This window comes from Pristis pectinata, chromosome 38, assembly GCF_009764475.1.
Source record: "Pristis pectinata isolate sPriPec2 chromosome 38, sPriPec2.1.pri, whole genome shotgun sequence".
Classification (NCBI taxonomy): Eukaryota; Metazoa; Chordata; class Chondrichthyes; order Rhinopristiformes; family Pristidae; genus Pristis; species Pristis pectinata.
The window spans coordinates 5,128,708-5,150,530 of NC_067441.1; the positions used below are offsets into that span (position 1 = coordinate 5,128,708).

Genomic DNA, 21,823 nt, shown 5'->3' on the forward strand with positions numbered 1-21,823 from the left:
AACGCTATTACAGCGCCAGCGATCGGGTTTCGATTCCCGTCGCTGTCTGTAAGGAGTTTGTACATTCTCCCATGTCTGCGTGGGTTTCCTCCGGTTTCCTCCTAAAAGATGTACGGGTAGGTTAATTTGGGTTTAAAATGGGCGGCGTGGACTCGTTGGGCCAGAAGGGCCTGTTGCCATGCTGTAAATAAAATTTTTAAAAAAGCAAATGTTTGCAGAGTTCACGAACAGCTTGTGTCTAATTACAAAGCACAGATGATGAAGGGAATATTTATTAAAAAAAATCAACCAGTCACACTATTTAATCTCCAGAACCATGTTATCTCCAGAGCTGTGGTATAGCATCACTGCCAAAAAAAAAGCACCAGCTAAAGCACTGTGTTATCCAGCTTAATTGAAGAGCCGTGCTTAAACACACACAGTGATCTTCAAAAGAGTTTATAATTAGGGGATAGATGGTTGTGATCCATTTCAGTTGATAAGTGGATTTGCAAAAATAAGGCCCCTTTCTATATGGCGAAAAGATATTGATTTGAAACATTTATTTGATTTTCCTCTCTACATATGCTCTCTGACCTGTTTGTTTCAAGTGGAGAACTGGGAACATCACGCTGCCTCAGTAACATCACAGTGCCGTCTGCCACATCAGCTCCTAACACACTAAAATCCCTTTTTCAGTCCCACAGATCTCAATTTGAATTTTCTTTTTAGTGGGAGAGGGTTTAAAGCAAAATACGAAAAATAAGGCATTCTCTGCATGTCCTGTCCAATATTTATCCATCAGCGAAGGCAAGAAGATAATAATAGACTTACTTGGTTGCTTATCGTAGGGATTTGCTGTGCACAGTGACTGCCTTTCTACTCTATGAGAACTATGACTATTTAAAAGTAATTGACAACAAGCACCCTGGGATGTACACAGAATGCATTACTGTTGTTTATGTTTACAAGTTTCTTCCCTACCTGAGAAGGATGAAATAACAACGAGAGGCAGAATTCACTTTCTAGATAGGAAGTGATAGAACTCTACTAATTTATTTAATCAAACTATTGAGCTTGAGGCTTCTATCCTTCCTTTAGGAAGTGGCACGGTCACTTTGTAGGGAAATCGCGGCCAAAGGCCTACACCTAACCTCACTTCCTTAAATTGTTACGGTATTCTTGGTTGGGCTACTGGCTATACTATCAGCACAAAGCCACCTTGTTACATCATTATATGCTAGACAGAGTGGAAAAGTGTTTGGCACTGACCAGCTGTTCACCCGACAGCACCTCGAGCAACCGGATCAGCATCCGTCCGTCCCTCAGGTCTGTGTACAGGTCTGTGATCCGGCAGGTTACTCTTGCTAAGTGCGAATTCACCCATTTTGTGAAGGTTTTCTTCTGGACTGCCTCACGTTCATCTGAAATAAGAAACAGTGGGAGTCATTTCATCAGATGCTTCACACACAAAAAAAATTGAGTTACAAGGAAGGAAAACCATTTATAAACCTGTTGGCCCCCATGGCTGCTACCAATATTTGGGGCATTTAGATGCTGCTGCAACCTTCTCTATTCCACCCAGTCCTTGGTCAGTATGGGGTTGGTTGATGTATTTTGCATTGTAGGGATAGAGTAGCATAGTGGTCAAGTTCTGACAAAGGATCTTCAATTGAAACATTAACTTTGTTTCTCTCTGCAATACTTTGTTAGTGGTTCAGTTGTTCAACTGGCAATCAGTAGTCTGGACCACTGTCCCAGAGACAGAAGTTCAAGTTTCCCACCAACTTAAATTCAAGTAATTAAATTAAATAAATTAGTAACAGCAATCTTTAAACTACCAGACCATGATAGAAACTAACTGGTTGCCAATAGCATCCACATCCAGTGAATGGCACTTCAAGTGACCATCTCCTCTCTGGGTTGGCTCGCAGAAAGCTTGGCTATCTTGTTTTCAGTTCCATTGGGTGTTCAGGCACCATTCTAATCCACACCAACCCTGGGGGGTGGGGGAGGTGGGAGATATCAGTTTAGATACCAACAACCAGACCACAGAAATTTCACTGCAACCTGACTAAAGGCTCCTTTCTGAAAAATTAACCTCACTTTTCTGTTCTGGATGTTGGTGATTTATTTTGATTCTCTCTGATACTCTATTTTGCTTTTCTCTCATTTCTAACCTTGACTAATAAATGGAGCAGAGAGAAAGAAGCATGCATGACAGCAACAACAGAGTATGTTACGCACACAATCAACAGCCCAAGATCCAGAAGAAACAAGAATTAATAGGATAGAAATATGCTTTCAAAAACAAACAAACTGCAAGCCCAAACCAGAATCCACACTTTGGGTCTTCTGATATTTATGACTGCAGCCATACTGGGTAATGCCACTGAGAATTCTTAGGTTTCTTATTGTCTCTGAAAATAAAAAAAATGCTTAAAATCTGAAATAAAAGCAGAAAATGCTGGAAGTACTCAGAAGATCAGTATCTCTGAAAAGAGAAAAAGTTAATGTTTCAGGACCAGGACCTTTCGTCAGAACTGAGAAAGAGAGTCTAGGTGGCAGAGAAGGTAGGGCAGAATGATCTTATTCTTTCCTTCTCTGCTGCATCTCAACAATGTACTCAGCACTCTAATCGTCATATTGAAAAGCACATAAGGAGATCATTCTGCTCATTTTATCATCTCTGCTTGAATTGAAACCACAGCTGGGTAAGAATTTCCATAGTGTAAAAAGATCAAATTAATGTGCCATTCAATGATTTAACACTCTGCAATCTATACAGTAACAACAGGAAGTTAAGTGAACACAATCATATATTGTACAGAAAAGTAATTAGTTAGTGTTACTTTTTCCAAATGATGTTGGTAATGCTTATAGTTAATGCATATTACAAAGTAAATAATTGGAGAGTATTTAAAACTGAGATTGGAGTTCTCTTCAATTAGATTATAGGAGGTTGATCTATAGGGATTCCTTACAATGGGAAGAAAGAGAAAGGGACTGCATTCTTCCAGAGGTTCAGTATTTCTACCTTTGCCTTTGCCACTGCCTCATCCACATGATCACTGAAAACCTGACACATTCCTTTTTCATTTCTTGTCTCAATTTCTTTAATACAAAGAATGGGATTAAAGTCCCCCATCTACCGCCTGTTGATTGATTTGGGAGTCCTAATTCAGTTTCTGTTGAAACTGAGAAATTAGTCATGGACATTGAATCAACTGTAGTTTTCAAAAAGAAACGAGATAAAAATTGAAGGGGAAAAAAGTTGCACGAGCATGAGGAAAGGTTATAGACAGTAGGGTTGTTCTTCAAAAGAGGTGATGAGCTGAGTAGAATGACCTCCTTTTGTGCTCTATTATGATTAGAGATTGCTGGAGCACACTGTTATGGTGCTACAGAGACAGTGACAAACCTGGGAACTGTCAGTGGCAAGACTAGCAGAATAAATTCCCTACTGTAATTTCAGAGTGATTCACTGGAAGTATGGAGTTACCATTGCTGCTTGGCACCTGTAGATCTGAGAAACACTATCTCCAAACTGAAATGTTAATTTTGTTTTTCTCTCCACAGATGCTGGCTCACATGTTGAGCATTTCCAGCACTTTCTGCTCATAATTTCATTGGAGCTCTACAACATGGGAAGCCATTGGGCCTGTTGTGTACATAGTGCCCCAAAATTAACTTTGATTTAATCCTATGTCCCAGCAATTGGTCCCTGCAGATTATGGCTCTTCAAGTACTTGTGCAGGGTACTTTTTAAAATGTGGCTTGAATTTCCGTCTCCACCTCCCTTTCATCCAGTGAGTTCCAGACCTACACCACTCACTCAATGAAATAATATTTTCTCAAACCCTCCCCTCTTTATCCTTCTGTCAATTGTCTTAAATCTATGCTTCCTACTTACTGACCTTTCTGTTAAAGGAAATGGATCCTTTCTCTTCATCCTGTTAACCCTTTTAATTGTATAAACACAATTAAACCTCACTTCTAACCAGAGACATAGGAGATTCTGCAGATGCTGGAATCTGGAGCAACACACTCAAAATGCTGGAGGAACTCAGTAGGCTTCTGCCCTCCTCCTTTCCAGTCCTGAAGAAGGGTCTCGACCTGAAACTTTGACTGTTTATTTCCCTCCATAGATGCTGCCTGACCTGCTGAGTTCCTCCAGCATTTTGTGTGTGTCAAACCTCACTTCATGTCCTTTGAGACCTTTGTACCAAGGAGACCCCAGCCTAACCAGTCTTTTCTCCTTACTATAATTCTCCAGCCGTGGCAATATCCCCATAAATCTCCTCTGCGACCCTCTCACATCCTTCCTGTAGTGTACATAGTATTCCAGCTGTGGCTTGGTGTTTCATAAAGCTCCAGTATGACCTCCCTGCTTTCTTGTTCTGTGCCTCAGCCAATAAATCATCTCAGTAGATGGTGCTCTTGAACAACAGAGCTAAGTTTTCTTACAATTATATTCAGGGGCTGCATTCAACACCGTGGCTGTAAAGCACATGGGGTTGTGACATCCTTCAGATCGTCAATCATTGATTCACACAATGCAAAAGCAGCACCTCAGCACACCTGGTTTTCAATACAGACATCTCTCACAACATTCCAATGCCCACATCCCATAAAACAAAATTAAAATTCAAGGCAGACTCACAGCTTAGGTTGCTGAATCCAAACTGCTGTTTACCACCCACCTACACAATTTTACATCAGGTCCAAAGATAGTTTTAAAAAATAACACCATCTGCCAATGCAATTCCTCTAAGCTTTATTCTCAGTTGGAACACCAAACTATGGTTTCAACCACAGAAGCCCTTACATTTAGAAAGTTCCTTTCTCCTCATCCATGAGTGTCAGCTTCTGTTCAGGAAGACTACTGGTCTTCTGCAGATTGTGAGTATTTCCATTTTCAATACACCCACCGTCCACAAGGCACGTCAGAAATGTGATAGAATAGGGAAACTGCATGGTCACAAATAAGGATGGAACTAAGCAGTGGTCTTGCCAACAACACCCACATCCCAAAAAACAAACAGAAAATCTCATGAGACAATCACTGGAGGAAGACCTCTCCATCATTTGGTTGGCGCTGAAAATTCAAGGCAGCAGTAACCATAACCAGGACCTGATGGGTGAGTGCAACTCCCAACACAGCTCTCAAGAAGTTTGACATCTTCTGGGAAAAAAAGCTGCTCACTTTTTTGGTGCCCCATCCACCACCCTAAACATTCCTTCACTTCACTATCTGTGCACCATAGCTGCAGAGTGCCCTATATATAAAACGTATTGCAGTTACTCCCTCAAGGCCAATGCAAAACCACCTCCCAAAACAGTAACCCCCTAAGGAGGACAAGTGCAGCAGACACATGGGAACACCACTACTTCCAGATTCCCCTTCCATCACACATAATCCCAACTTGGAAATAGATCACCGTTCCTTCAGTTTCACTGGGTCCAAATCCTGGTAATCCGTACCCAAAAGCACGTTATCACCTTTAGCAACTGACTACTGCAGTTCAAGGCAGCACTACTTTCTCAAGGGAAAATAGGGATGGCAATAAATGCTAGCCTTGGTTGATCCTGGAGTTACATGTTGACAATAATAAATAAAAGAGTATTAATCTAGATTCCAAATTATGGGAATCATCACAGTAAAAATGGTGGATTAAGCAAAGGCACTCAAACACTTTAAAGCCTTCAAGTTGAAATGCAAAGATCACATGGCTTATTTCATCATCAGAGTATTAACGTTGATCTTTATTTCATCAATTAAAAATTGGCTATGAGAAAGTCGGATGGTGAAACAGCTTATTATGTTTTTTCTAAAGAAGGCTGCTATTCAAACAAATGTCTGTCATACTGCTGTAATTCAGGGCTGCCAGCAGCTGTTGTTGATAACATCACTTTTTGACTTATCCACGGACCTAGGAGCGCCTACACAGATGCTACTGAGATAACATTGCAAAGTGCTGTTTCCATAGGGGATCAATGCAGGTGGGAAATATGGCTGAGAAACACAACAATAACAAGAGAATGATGAACTCTTGATAGCTGCAAAAGTTGCAGTCCTCTAATTCTCTCCTGACAACAGTCTCCTTGACAAGATACTGTTAATGCAGACAGCGTGGACCATCTGCTACCCTCACTTATTCAAATGAGCATGGGGGGAATATTTTACAGGCTATTTTGTCTCAGTATTATCACAATTGAACAGAATGCCCAACCAATCCCACCAAATGAGAATCAGCCCAGAAGGCTGGAGCACCCTTTCTTATTTCTCAGGTAGTTAGAAGTGGTTAGGACACAAACTGAGTGCTGCATCCAATTCTGAGACATTAGGAAGGAGACAGCAGAAGGAACTAGCCAAATAGTTCCAACGTTGAGGGATTTCAGTAATGAAGTTGGACTGGAGAAGCGGGGTTCCTCTTTCTTCGAGTAAAAGTTAAGAGGAAGATTTGACAGAGGTCTGCAAGATACAATGGGTTAAGGATGGTGTGAAGTTATGGGAGCTGTTCCATAAGTGGTCGGATCCAGGAAGAATATATTTTAAGTGATGGGCAAAGGATACAAGGGGAATGCGACAAAGCACTTCTTTTAAAGACACCTAGTGGTTGTGATTTGGAACTCTCAACCTGCAAGGGTGGTGGACACAGTCAAAATGGATTTGGAAAGGCATGTCAGAGAAAATAACTGCAGTGCTTTGGGGAACAGGATTGATGGATGCTCTACAAACAATTGGAACAGATTGGATGGCTGAATGCCCTTTTCACATGTTGTAACAGTTCTAATTTGATGAAGCACAGCAGGTGCTGATTTTCCATGACCAGGGGATGCTCACTCAGCATTCCCTCGATCGTGGAAATCTTGTACTCTGAACCAAAGTAAGTGGTGCATTTTCCAGTTGCACATGGATGCCTTCAATGAACTTTTGAAAATTCAACATAACCTTCGTGCAGTATAGAATCATAGACCGATGCGGAAAATTGCCAAGATGTAACATTAATACATTGTGCAAAGAGCCAACTTTCTATAGCTTTATGGAGCAGATTCTCACTGAAGTGTAGAACTTTCAACAAAGGTCAGAAGAAAAGTTTCCTGCCATTCTTAAGCCAAGCAGGTTGAGATTTTTAATTGTAAACACTGAAAAAATGACAATTTCAATATACACAAAAATAAAGGAAATTAATTGATTTGTGGACAGGCAGTGCACAAGTCTTTATTTCGTGGAGGCTGGCGAAAGAGGCAAATCAACCATCAGAAGAAACCTTTTAAAAGAGAACGAACAGGTCTAGGTCCCCTTCAATGTCTGGTTGACCCAGCAGTGCGTGGTCTCCCTGTACTTGGAGATCCAGACCTGGTCTGCGCACCAAGAAATTGTCATAGCCCTCATGATGCTGAGAGGATTCTTCCCCTTGTGGGTAAATCTAGATCTAAGAGGCTAAGGGGTCATTCATTTAGGATGAGCAGGAACTTCTCTCAGAGGGTCATGAATCCTTAGAGCTCCTCATTTCAGAGAAATAAGGATGCTGTTATTGAATATATTCAAGGCTAAAACTGACAGATATTTGAACTTTAGGTGAGTCAAGAATTACAAGGAACAGGACGTAAATGGGGTTAAAGCCAAGATCAGATAGCCATGATTTTACTGATTGATAAGTCCCACTCCTGCTCGTTATGTTCCTGGTGAGAACTGGAACAACTGACAACTGACTTTCTAACAAACAGACCGCAATCAGTGAGGATAGGCAGCAATATCTCCGGCACGACTATTTTCAACACTGGTGCCCCACAAGGCTGCGTCCTCAGCCCTCTACTCTACTCCCTATACACTCACGACTGTGTGGCCAGATTCTGCTCTAACTCCATCTACAAGTTTGCAGATGATACCACCGTTGTAGGCCGTATCTCAAACAGCAATGAGTCCGAGTACAGGAAGGAGGTAGAGAGCTTAGTGGAATGGTGTCATGAAAACAACCTTTCCCTCAATGTCAACAAAACTAAAGAGCTGGTCATTGACTTCAGGAAAAGGGATGGTGTACATGCACCTGTCTACATCAATGGTGCTGAGGTCGAGAGGGTTGACAGCTTCAAGTTCCTGGGAGTGAACATCACCAACAGCCTGTCCTGGTCAAATCACGTAGGTGCCACGGCCAAGAAAGCTCACCAGTGCCTCAACTTCCTCAGGAGGCTAAAAAAATTTGGCTTGCCCTCTTTGACTCTCACCAACTTTTACCGATGCACCATAGAAAGCATCCTATCTGGATGTATCACGGCTTGGCACGGCAACTGCTCTGCCCAAGACTGCAAGAAGCTGCAGAGAGTTGTGGACACAGCCCAGCGCATCACGGACACCAGCCTCCCCTCCTTGGACTCTGTCTTTACCTCTCGCTGCCTTGGTGTAGCAGCCAGCATAACCAAAGACCCCACCCACCCGGGACATTCTCTCTTCTCTCCTCTCCCATCGGGTAGAAGATACAGGAGCCTGAGGGCACGTACCACCAGACTTAAGGACAGCTTCTACCCCACTGTGATAAGACTATTGAATAGTTCTCTTATACAATGAGATGGACTATGACCTCATGATCTACCTTGTTGTGAGCTTGCACCTTATTGCACTGCACTTTCTCTGTAGCTGTGACACTTCACTCTGTACTGTTATTGTTTTTACCTGTACTACATCAATGCACTCTGTACTAACTCAATGTAACTGCACTGTGTAAGGAATTGACCTGTACGATCGGTTTGTAAGACAAGCTTTTCACTGTACCTCAGTACAAGTAACAATAATAAACCAAAACCGATACCAATACCAATGAAGGCAGATGCTAGGTGTGGTTTCTCAACATTATACTCTCTCCCTGCCCACAGCTCTAATTTTGTCCTTTAAATAAGCAAGTGATCTTGAAAGATAAACAATCTTTCTAAATTATCAAAAAATATAGAATTCTGCCAAAGTACAGGTATAATGTTTACTAACATGGTCCAGCATCTCTGTAAATAGAAACAACATTTATTTATCCTGTTAAACAACTCTGTAAATTCAATATGTGGTACATGCTGCACATTAAAAGCATAAATCTATAAGGAGAAACTATATTTTCATGGATAATGTATTTTACTACTGAAAATAAGTAGTTAAATGGATTTTAATGTGAATTTCAGTTCTTACTAGTGTGCCCTTTGTTTAAACAATGCTATCTACTTCTGATAATTTAAAGCCACTGAACTAATGAAATTAACACTAAGAATAACTGAATTATTAAGACTATCACTCTTAACTTCAGCTAACTGAGCCCAATTCTCTGGAGTTTTCTCCCTAAACCTACAACCTCTCTCTCCTTCATTCAAGAAGCATCTTAAAACCAACCTCTTACCCTATAATAAAATCACAGCTTGTGGCTTGGTGTCAAATTTTGCTTGACTGCTTCAGTGAAGTTACTTGGGACACTTTTACTATGATAAACATGCTGGATTAACGCAATATAATGTTCTCGTTGTTAAGTCATTATTCAAAAAAATTCAGAGTAATGGGGAAAGGGTGGGAGAGTGAGACCAAATACAGAGAATTGATACATACTCGATGGGCGAATAGCCTTTCTCTGCTCTGCTCGTTCTAAGATTCTAAATAATCAAATACATGCTACTGAATCATTGCAAGACCGAAATTGGGCTACAGCTGGCATACTATGCCCAAAGATAGGCACAAGGAGCCAAGCAAGAGGTACTAAAATATTATCCCTGATGTGAAAATACATTTTTGATTAAAATTTTGAAATTCAAAAACTGTGTTCACCAGAGAGAGACAGTTAAGAATGAAACAACAGAAGTTGTTGTTTGAGAGGATTTAAAAAGCAAAAGATAGGTTTCACCTGGTGAATGCTGAACTAGTAAATTGGTTTGTTATTGTCACATGTATTGAAGTACAGTGAAAAACTTAGTTTTGCATGCCATCCGTACATCATTTCATTACAACAGTGCATTGAGGTACTACAAGGGAAAGCAGTAACAGAATGCAGAATAAAGTGTTACAATTAAAGAGCTGGCATAAATGAAAGAGAGACAAGGTAGAAATACCACAGTGTAAAGGAATTTTTTGAAAAATCCATTACCGGGACATGGGTGTTGCTGGCAAGGCTAACCTCTATTATCCATGTCCCTGAACTGAGTGACCTGCTGGGCCTTTTCAGAACCAACCATGGGGTCAAAGCATTTCAACAAATTCCTTGAGATTGGTCATTGCTGTTGTAACGGTAAATGTGAGAAACTAATGTCAACCAAATTACTGTATATGACTGCAGCAACTGTGAACAACAAGACATTTGAGTTCCCCTTCAGCTTACATAGGACTGCAAGAAATACAAACGGGAGAATGTCATTCAGCCCTCGGACCCTGTGCTGCCATTCAATAGGATCATGGCTGATCCCAGTCGCACACAGAAAAATCCAGTCGTTTCATGGTCACCACTGATGATAATGATGTTTTATCCCAAATTTATTAAACTACTTTAATTTAAAATCCCCAAACTCATGTCTCCATGTCAATAGCCAAAACCTCTGGATGCTTGTCCAGTAACTGAACCACTATATTATCGTACACCAATAAAATGGTTTACTACAAAAATTAAATGGAGCAAAATGACCCATGAACTATCAGATACATTGAACAGCTGTAACCTGCGTGCCCAATATGTACTCTGTGCCAGAGGCCATTGTAGTTTTAGTGTACTATGAATGTGATTTATGCAAAATTTATGTACAACTGAGTTCCAAAACGCGACAGGATAAAGGTTTTATTCCGTCATTTCCCGTTAAGGGGTAACAAAATGCTTCAGCTTCCCACTGCTAACAAAAGCCCAACTTCAATAAAAAGTTTGACAGACAGACATGAATGGATTCAGGTTTTTATTTTATTAAAAACTAGCTCCATGTGGTACCCACTGGGAGGTGCTGCCATTTACTTGATGCCGATCCAGAACAAACTTTCCATAAATCTATTAACCAGCAGAGCATGACCAGAACCGCAGAACTGCTCAACAGTTGGAAAGGAAAAATTACACTTACAGGGCAACCTTATCACATCGCTAAGAAACAAGGTCAAAGAATTTCCACAAATTCCTTGAGATTAGTCATTTGTTGTTGCATGGGCAAATGTGAGAAACTAATATAATCCACTGCTGTACAGTTTATACTGCAGCAACTGGGAACAGTAGGCACCCCTTCAATTTACCCAAGACCATAAGCAATTGGAGAAGTAGACCATCCAAAGCTCTGATTCTCCCCTCTCAATCAATATGCTGATCCTATATGTTGTCCATTTTCCTGCCCGAACCCCATATCCCTTGAAAATAATAAACCCGGCACATGCTGAAAATCTGAAATAAAAACAGAAAAAACTGGAAATACTCAGCCGGTCAGGCAGCATGCACTTGTTAGAGGGGAAGTTGGATCGGGCTGGATGCAACATGGCTTGATGTTGGGACCACTATTGCTTCTCATTCACAATTATTTCAAATTGGAAAATTTAAAATCTGCACATTATGCCAAATTATGAGAAACATGAAATCAAAGAAGGTAAAGCAGTAATCAATCAGCTGGGTAAAATACACAGTAAAAAAACAAACTGCTAGAGGTACTCAGCTGGTCATTTCCCATTAGGGGGAATAAAATACATACAAATTTGAGCAAAATAGAGGCAACTGAACTTCAATGTAGATAAGTCTTCTCCAGAACTGAATCTGGCAAATCTAACTACACAGGAGAGGTAGGATATGAAGTCTGTGAAACATTATAGGATTTAAAATATTCAGCAGGACAGGCAGCACATATACAAAAGTGTTCAATGTTCCACAATGATGACTTATTATTGTTTCTCTCGTTAGAGTTGCTACCTGACCAGGTGAGTATTCCCATCATTGTTATTTTTGTCTCACTTAGAACACAGAATGGTACAGTACAGGAACAGGCCCTTTAGCCCTGTGCTGAGCATGATGTCAAATTAAACTAATCCCTTCTGCCTGCACGATCCACATCCCTCTATTTTCACGTGCCCCTCTAAAAGCACCTTGAATGCCACTATCGTATCTGCTTCTAATCCCACCACTGGCAGCTCAATCCAGGCACCTACCACTCTCTGTGTAAAAAAAAACTTGTCCCATGCATCCCCCTCTCACCTTAAAGCTATGCCCTCTAGTATTCGACACTTCTACACTGGGAAAAAGATTCTGGCTCTCTACTCTAACTATACCTTATAATTTTATAAACTTCTATCAGGTCTCCCCTCAGTCTCTGACGCTCCAGAGAAAACAAACCAAGTTTGTCCGACCTCTCCTTCTAGCTCATCCCCTCTAATCCAGGCAGCATCCTGGTAAACCTCTTCTGCATCCTCTCCAAAGTGTCCACATCCTTCCAGTAATGGGGCGACCAGAACTGAATGCAATACTCCAAGTGCAGCCTAACCAAAGTTTTATGGAGCTGCATCATGACTCTTGTACTCTATGCCCCAAGTGATGAAGGCAAGCATGCCATTTGCTTTCTTTACCACTCTATCTACTTGTGTGACCACTTAATCATTCTCAACTCATGATATCAACCAGTTACTTGGAGATGTATAAAGGACCAATTCTGCTAGTCAGAAGGCAATACAATAATCAGGAAGGGGATAAGACAGAAGGAACAATATACACGCAGAGATTTCTGCAAAAGCTACAACACAACAATTTACACTAATACAGCACTTGTTAAGTAGCAAGGCGAAACAAGTCATTTCAAATAAAAATTGACACCAAGCCACAGAGGAAAACAAGTGACCAAAAGCCTGTGCAACAATATCAATTTAAAGAGCTCAAAGACAGAAGCAGAAGTGAAAAGATTTAGGGAGGGAATTCCAGAGCTAAAGTGACCATTGGTGAAATGATTCATCTTGTACACAACTGAGAGTGCAAGTCCTCCGAGTTACAGGATGACCCCCCCCCCCCCACACTTTTTCTTGCTCTTAATAAACTTTCCCCTGCAGGACGTGTTTGCAGCATTCATCTACTAAGTGCTCCTGAGGGACCTACGATGTAAAGTCAAATACATTTAGGTTTAGGCACAAAGGAACTGTTTGACCTAAACAGGATCAGGTGTTGGCACCCTCATACATGCAAGTCAGTGGTGCAGACAGAACAATTTCTGACAAACATCCCAAGGTCACAATCGCCTACACAGCAGGTGACAGAGGACCCATACACAACTATAAAACTTTAGCAAAACAAAAATATTCCCACTCACTACTCTTGGGTTCTTGGTGATGCTTTCAAAAAGGCTCCAGCAAACCCAAAATAGAAAATGATTACACTTCAATGAAGTTTTGTCACAAATGAAAGTCTGCCTCATAACATCAGAATTGTTGTTCAAATGCTCACTGACCCACTGCGCATTGCTAATATTAATTGCTTTTATTTCTCCATTTTCTTCTTGATTCAGATAAAGTATTGCTGGTATCATCTGTGTAGATCTTTCCAGTGTCCCTCCAGCTTTCAGGTCTCTCCACAGTATTCTGTCTAAGCTGCAATATAAGTTGCACAACCTTATTAAATTTTACCCCTGGAAAAGAACTAAATATAATTTTACCTGGCAAAGAATCTGAAGCGGATAAAGCAACAAACTGATCTGGGAATTCAATGACACAAACTACTGAACAAAGAAAAATAGATTACGAAGTTCACTAAAAAAAAATAGGGTTTATTTCTAAGTGAGCCAGAATGAAAAGTACAGAGGCTACACTTTTTTTTAAATCAAATTGATAAACTACCCAGAATACTGGGTAAACCTAAAAGGCCCCTGGAGAAGGTACAAAAAAAAATCGATTACCAACTCTGCGAGGTTACCCTAATCGGGAAAGGACAAACAGGTGGAGTTCTTCAATTGGACAGGCAAAGCTGAGGCATGACCTAACACAGGCCATTAAAATGATAGAAATGTTTGACAGAGTATGGAGAGTGTGCTTCAACTTGTAAAGCAAAGAAAAACTGGAAGCCATCAATATAACAGTCAACAATAAATCAAATCAGGAAGTGGAAAGAACGTACAACTCACTCACAGGCTGCTGATGAGATGAACAGCGGAGATGGATTTAAAGGGAATCTGGATAACCACACAAGGGAGAAAGAAATAGACAGAGGTGGTAATGGAGAAGAGGGAAGGAATGAGGCTTGTGTAGGAAATAACTGCTGGTGTGGATCAGAGGGATCAAATGACCAATTTTTACACAGTAAATATTTTTTAATTTCATGCACTGCCGAAACAAATAGCATAAGACGTGTGTTTAAATTTCATACCTGCCCAGCTGAGCAATACAAGGGCAAGAAACCGTTCTGCCATTTCAGCCACCCAGTGGCAACAAACACTGCCACAACAAGAATTGGAGCACGGTCGTACTCTCTGCAATTACTACTTCCAGAAGGAATCAATTTCCATCTTGAATTGAAACTGTGGTGGTGCCAAGAGGAAGAAGTCATCATCAACCATCCAAAAGAAGAACCAGCATAAAAGGAAGGTCAAGTTTACTGTCCTTAAATATTGCATGCCTGACAAGTAAGAGAAAATCAATGTCTCTGGTGGAGTGTCCTTTGGAAAAGTATGATGCTGGCATACTCGTGGCCAGACACTTCAACAGGCAATCTTGTGGAAAGTCCTGTCAAACATACTGCTTCAACTAATCTGAGGATGCATAATTGTATATTGACAAAGTATGATGGAAAATTAAAAAAAAGTTAGATACATTCGCCCATTAAACATTGTCAGGGTAGTGACAGCACAGATTAGATATATGGTAAAGCTTCTTCTAATAGTGTTCCACAGTTCAATTCGCAAATTCCTTCTGCACCACTTTTCCCCCCATTTGCCTCAAAAATTACTCCCATTACCTCTAGAGTGGGTTGCCGAATTAAGTATAGGCCCATGAATGAAAGAGTCCCAAAATGATACCTGAGGCTAGGCAACAAATACTTTGGCAAGGCTCAAAATGAATCATGGTCTCAGCCACAAGAAGTCAGAACCCAACTCCCTAGCCCTCCAGTTTTTAGACTACCTCATGGGGTTTTTCCCCAATTTTAGGAATGAAACACAGTGCACAAAGAACACTTGGGCTTCACAGTGGCACAGCTAGTACAGCTGCTGCCTCACAGCATCAGAGAACTGGTTCAATCTTGACCTTGGTTCCTGTCCGTGTGTGGAGTTTGCACTTCCTCCCTGCAACCACGTAGGCTTCTTCTGCATACTCCGGTTTCCTCCCACATCGCAGACACATGGGTTTGTAGGTTAAATGGTTGCTGTAAATTGCCCCTAGTGTGTCGGTGAGTGGTAGAACTTCAGGGGGTGGGAATTGATGAGAATGTAGGATGGGTGTTTGATGGTCAGCAGGGACCCAGTGGGCTGAAGGGCCTGTTTCCATGTCATTTCTCTCTCTCTATGATTTTACAACCATAAAACAGATACCTCCAGTGAGGACTCAAAATGAACCCTGGCCTCCCCAGTCTGTGTCATGGGTTTTTCCATTTCTAACATTCACATTAACTAATGTCAGAGGTTTCAGATGTTTCCATGTTCATGTTGAGGAGCTGCATTAAGTGACTGCGCCCATACTAAACTGCTTGCTTCATATTGTTGAAGATTTAACAGGAAACCAGAATGAAAGGAAACATGAAGACATAAGAACTGAATCAAAAGACATTTTGTTGTGGGGCTCCTGAGGGACACATGATCTAGCTAAATTAGTCCTTCAATGAGGTTACTGAGTGATAAATTCCCGAGGGTGTATAACCAAACAACAAGCCTTCTCAGTAATACTCGGGTCGAGGCAAGTTCTGGTCAAGCCAGTTCATAACTGAGTTTCCATCTGACTAAGCCTCTTCATCAGCAAGCTTCCTCAACAAAACATTTTCAGAATATTTTGTCTCGTACAAAAGTTGCTGGCGGCTCTTTATCTTGGTCTGCGATGTGTTGCCTCGTGATGTTTTTCTCCTTCGAGGGTTTTTAAAAGTAGACACAGTCAGATCTCCCACATTCTTTTCCTTACAATGGCAACAACAAAAAGGACTGAAACCCAGATTTAATTTGACACACTTCACACAAAGTTGTGGGAATGATTGAAAAAGGAAGCATCCATAATCACACTTCCAAAGTCCCCTACACCCTTCTCTTTCCCCTTTCCTGCCCTCTCTATCTGCCCATCGCCCACACATTCCTCCCTCCGGTTCCTCTCCTCCTTCCCTTTATTCCATGGTCCACCGTCTTCTCCTATCAGATTCCATCTTCTTCAGCCCTTTGTCACTTCCATCTATCACCTCCCAGCTTCTTACATCATTCCCATTCCCCCCTCCCTATATTCCCCCCTCACCTGAATTCACTTATCACCTAACAGCTTTCGCTCCACCCTTCACCCCACCCTTTTATACTGGCTATCTCCCCTCTTTCTTTCCAGTCCTAACGAAGGGTCTCAGACCGAAAAGTCGACTATTTCCCTCCATAGATGCTGCCTGACCTGCTGAGTTCCTCCAGCATTTTGTGTGTTGAATTTCCAGCATCTGCAGTCTCTCTTGTCTCCAAAGTCACTAAATTGGCATGGAACAACAATGAATGTTGAGGACACCATCTTGCCACTGGAGTTTTAAACAGCGGAACATAAAGAACCTATTTGACAGTTTAGCCCATCCCACCCAATGAGCTTAAATACTGCCTTTCCCCTCGGCCCAGCTCCAGCTTAAAGCGATCAAACCGACTCACGATTCAGCAGACTCAGACTGATTCCAATGCATCATTAACACTGTCCACCACAGTACGAGATGTTTATTTTGAACATTGGTTTCATCCCAGACTTTACTTCAGTCCACTTCACTGTTGTCTCCCACAAGTTTTATGAAAAAAAAGATAATAATTGCATAATGCTTGTCCCAGGTAAATCACACTTCAGAAGCCAGGGAAAAAACACCGGCAGCCCAAGAAAAAAAGCCACCAGCTTTTATGAGACAAGGTGTTCTGAATGGTTTTACTCTTGGCTTGTGAAATAGTGGTGCTGCAATTTACCTGGGACCATATTGGTGTGCAAGTATTTTCACATTGCTTGCAGGAGACAAAAATGAAGAGGAATAGGGGAAAGTCGGGGATGACATAAATGTCTTGAATAAACGTGACATTCCTGATCCAAAGGTGAAGTCACCTTTTTACATCTGTGGCATTCAGTTCAGTTTCTGATTATTGGTGACCTTCAGGACTTGATGGTGAGGTACTCGATAATAGTGTCACATACCAGCAACAAAAGAAACACACCGAGTCATGTATAAGTGTTAAAAACTATTTTATTAATAACTACTTATGATAGTAAGAAAAATAAAAGTAAAAATGTTAGATCTTAAACATTAACCCCAAAAACTAAACTCGAAGTGTGTGTGTGGCAAATTCCCAAACTCCAAGTCCAGGAATAGTTCTCAAAGTTCAGTTCAGCAAGCCGTAAGGTGAAACGTGAGCAAAGGCTTCTTCAAAACCACCGTTGACTGAAGAGGAAATGTAGAGAGAAAATAGAGAGTAATTACGAAATCCAGATGTTCCACTTTGGAACTCATACCACACCCCAATCACTGATGATCTCCATTCCTTTGTTCCAAAGTATCTACCACCCCAAAAGGCATTCGAGACGTGGCTGTCCGCACGAATACCTGTTTCCTTCTACAGGTTAACGACAAAGTGGACTCCACTAGATTATTCCAAAAGTCCATACGTGGATTGTAGTGACAGACACAGTTATTGTTTTTCATCCATTGATACAGAGACCAGCAGGCTGGTATCCCTCTCTCTCTCGGTATCTCTCTCTCTCTCTGACTGACTCTGACTGCTCCAAAAACGTCATCACGTCCTTATCTCCTGTTGTTGTCGTCATCATGCCACATACACACACACACACACACACACACACACACACACACACAACCGTACTATGTCTTAAAGGGACATTCACCAATAGCAACCTAATCTGTAACAATAGTAATGCCATTAAACATCAAGAGTGATGGTTAGAATTTCTTTTGGAGATGGTCATTGCCAGACTTTTGTGACATGAATGTCATTTGCCACTTCACATCAGCCTACACTTGAATACTATACAAGTCTTGCTGTATGTAGGCACGTACTGCTTCATTTGCTGAGAAGTTCCAAACAGAACCGAACATCCCCATTTGTGGTCTTGTATTAAAAGGAAGGTCACTGATGAAAGCAGCTGAAGATGGCTGGGCTAGGGCAGAGCCCTGAGAACTTCCTGCAATGATGTCCTAGGGCTGGCATGACTGACCTCCAACTGCAGCCAACTTCTTTTGCGCAATTTATGACTCAACCACTGGAGTGTTTTTTCTTTGATATCCACTGACTTCAGTTTTACCAGGGCTCCTCAATGCCAGACTTGGTCAAATGCTGCACTGATATCAAGTGTCATGATTTTCAGCTTACATCTGGAATTCAGTTCTTTGGACACTGGAGGCTCTGAAGCTTGGAGCCAAGTGACCCTGGAAAAACCCAAATTGGGCAATCAGAGCATGTTATTGGTAAATACCATTTGATGGCACCATTGACCACCATTTCCATCAATTTCCAGGTGACTTAGAGTAGATTGATTGGGCAGGAATTAGCTAGATTGGATTTAACGATTTTTGCAAGTAGTGGTAAGAAACTCATCTTTGGGTCAAATGCAACACCAAGATTGTGAATAGTCTGACAGTTTCAGTCTTTTCCAAGAATAACAATGGACTTGGTGGCTTGAGAACAGAGCTTATGATGGGTCTCAAAATTATGGACCTGATATTGATGTCCACTCTAACAGTGAAGAGCTCAAGAAATGTGATGGTGAGGTTCTGTCAGTAGATGAATATAACTTTACAAACAATTAAGTACTGTATTTGTGTTCTGCTGAAACTTTCCCCATTAGTGTTTGAAGTGTATATAGCTTTATGTAACGATTCATATACTCCAACATTTTAGCCCTGGGTATTGAAAACACAGTCTGTACCTTTATGTCAAACTCCAAGGTTTGCCAAGAGACATGGTTTAACTTCTCAACACCAAACTGGCTGCCAGCAGCTATCCTGACCTGTGACTCATAGCTTAACTCCTGTTGTCAAATATTGCATATGGAAGCATATAATCGTTAAGTTAATGGGCTCACATTCAGAAGTTTAGACTTGATTCGAGGAGCGAATTCAAAATTCACCATGCAAACTAGGTTTAAATTTAATTACATAAATCTGAAACAGAATGTTTTTATCAGTAACAGTGGCTGGATTGTTGTAATAAGCCATCAAGTTCACTAATGCATTGCAGGGAAGGAAAGTTCTTAACTGAACTTTGAAATACCCCAGTGAGCTACTCCATTCAAGAATAATTAGGGATTGAGAATATACTCCTGACCTGCCATTTCAAATCCCATTGAGCTTCCCCTTTTCCTATCTTCAGTCCCGAAGGAGGGTCCTGACCTGAAACGTTGACCGCTTGCTTTTCTCCACGGATGCTGCCTGGCCTGCTGCATTCCTCCAGCATCACAGTGTTTTTCATTTCAAATCATGCTGCTTCCAGTTCTTTCGCCAATCTGTGTTCTCTTATTAGTGGTTCTTCAGTCATTACAAACTGTTTTTATTTATCAAAAGTGTTGTTTATTTTATATATCTCTAGTTAATTTTCTCACAGCCTTCTCCACTTTAAGTTGAATGTATGTTATATGAGCTAACAGTCAGAGATTGCACTATCCGCAATGATCTTGTGACGATTACTCAGGTGGGATTTGTAGATAAAATAAAGAAAGGGATGTGCTGTGGAATAACAAACTATTTAACCATAACACAGACAGAAAATAATGGAAATAATGTAGATCAGGGAGCATTCATTGGCAGGCAAACAATTATCACTTCAGCTTTAACTGTTCATCAGAACGCTGAAAGGTCACTGGACCAAAACAACAACTCTTTCCCTCTCCACTGTATAACCTTGGAATCCCTTCTTGCCACTCCCCTTCTCTCTATGCTGGCCACCTCGCCTCTCCACTCTCAGTCATGATACTGGGTTTCAACCCAAAATGTCAACAATTCCTTTCCTCCCACAGATGCTGCCTGACCTGATGAGTTCCTCCAGCACATTGTCTGTTGCTCCAGATTCCAGCATCTGCAGTCTCTCGTGTCTTCAAATATCACCCCTGCTGCACCCATGCACACACGGAGTAGTGTCATTTAGCCTAAGTGCCAAAATGTAAGCAGAGCAAATTGCCCTCAGAGTGAGGTATGAATTCACGAGGATAAGGAGAAAATTTTCGGACAGTCTATGTACCACACCTGGTAAAACTAAGACTATATGAATCTCACTGAATCAGATCGATGTAATAAATGCCACTCTGTGACAATAACAAGCTAAGTGTTCATTTTGCCATCCTATCTCTACTTGTTCCCACTGAGAAAGTGCTATTTTCAGAGTGTTATTTCCAGGACAGCATAATGTTAAAAGCCACTTGTTGCATCTAGTGCACTGGCCATTGAGAATCTGGGAGGAGAGCAAGCTTGCACCTGTTTGCCAAAGGGCTTTGGCTCAATAAAAGATAGGGCAGAGCTTCCTGAGGGTGTCTCAGATTACCCAGCCAGGTTGTTTTTGGCACTGTTTAACAACGGAGCGGGCTAACTGGAACCCAGCTACCAATGGGTTGAAAAGTTGACCAGCTCCAGAAACTTTCAAGTGGAAATTAAAAAACTGCTTGATGTGCTTCACTCAAACTGACAGGAAGAGATCTTGTGTGACAATTCCTGCCACATACAAGTACAGTTTCAGACAGGCCAGCAGCCATGGCCTGCTCAGATGAGCAAAAGTGCATTCCTTAGCATCACCTGGAGTAGGAGGTATGCCTATAGTCTTGGCCAATATTCAATCTTCATTTAAAAAAAACAGCTTTCCTGGCTGTTTAATTCAATTGCTGCCTTTCCTCATGCTGTTCATGGGACCTTTATATATGTATCTTGCCTGCATAACAACAGTTACCTACCCTTGGAAAGCTATAGAATCATGGAACAATATATTATAGAAGAAGTCATTCAGCACATTTTGCCAGAGTTTATTTAATTTATTCACTGCTCTTTCCTCAAATGACTTGAAATGTCTTGATAATGCACCACAAAACATCAGCTCCTTCTTTCACATTACCACTGATCTAAGCTTGGAAAAAAGAAACAAGGGTTCCTTCTGAATTGTTACTCAGTGACACACACTGCAAGTCTTCCATACGTGGACATACGATTATCACAAAACCAGAATTTGTGAGAAATAATCTCCATGCCCAATGGTCACTTTACTTAATCTTTTGGATACCAAGGCTGTAAGATCAGGATTCTACAACAGTAATGTCCTCTCCACCACCAGTAATTTTCATCTAACATCACACATGACAGACAAGTGTAAAAATGCCTGATGTACACCTAGAGAAGTAACTGCAATATTCCCAACTTTGTCAAGAGGTAAGGACTCAAGGGAGGCAGACAAAATGCTTCACAGACACCCTCAAATCAGAAGCGCAACATAAATTCCAAATTCTGGGAAGCATTAGTTTAGGATAGGACTAATGGCATAACCTCATCACAGAAGTATATTCCATTTTGAGAATACCTTGTAAAATGGCCGACAATGACAGGAAGCAAGAATTCTACACCCACTATCTGACCCTTCCGTCATTCAGGATCTGTGGTGTCTGCCTTGTAATTTGTGGCTCTGCTTTGGATCTTTCAACCATCATTACATTAACTGATCCTCGAAGGAGATTGTCTTCAACCATAAGAGACTG

General features: G+C 41.2%; 1 protein-coding gene across 5 annotated transcripts in view; it reads right to left on the reverse strand.

Annotated features, from left to right (window-relative positions):
• Window positions 1-21,823, reverse strand: part of LOC127587104 (spectrin beta chain, non-erythrocytic 1-like) — a 261,405-nt gene that overhangs the window by 74,284 nt on the left and 165,298 nt on the right. For all 5 annotated transcript variants that reach the window (XM_052045324.1, XM_052045327.1, XM_052045323.1 and 2 more), the window contains one exon: window positions 1,252-1,403. In XM_052045324.1, the coding sequence (XP_051901284.1) occupies window positions 1,252-1,403 (152 nt within the window). The remainder of the gene's footprint in view (window positions 1-1,251; window positions 1,404-21,823) is intronic.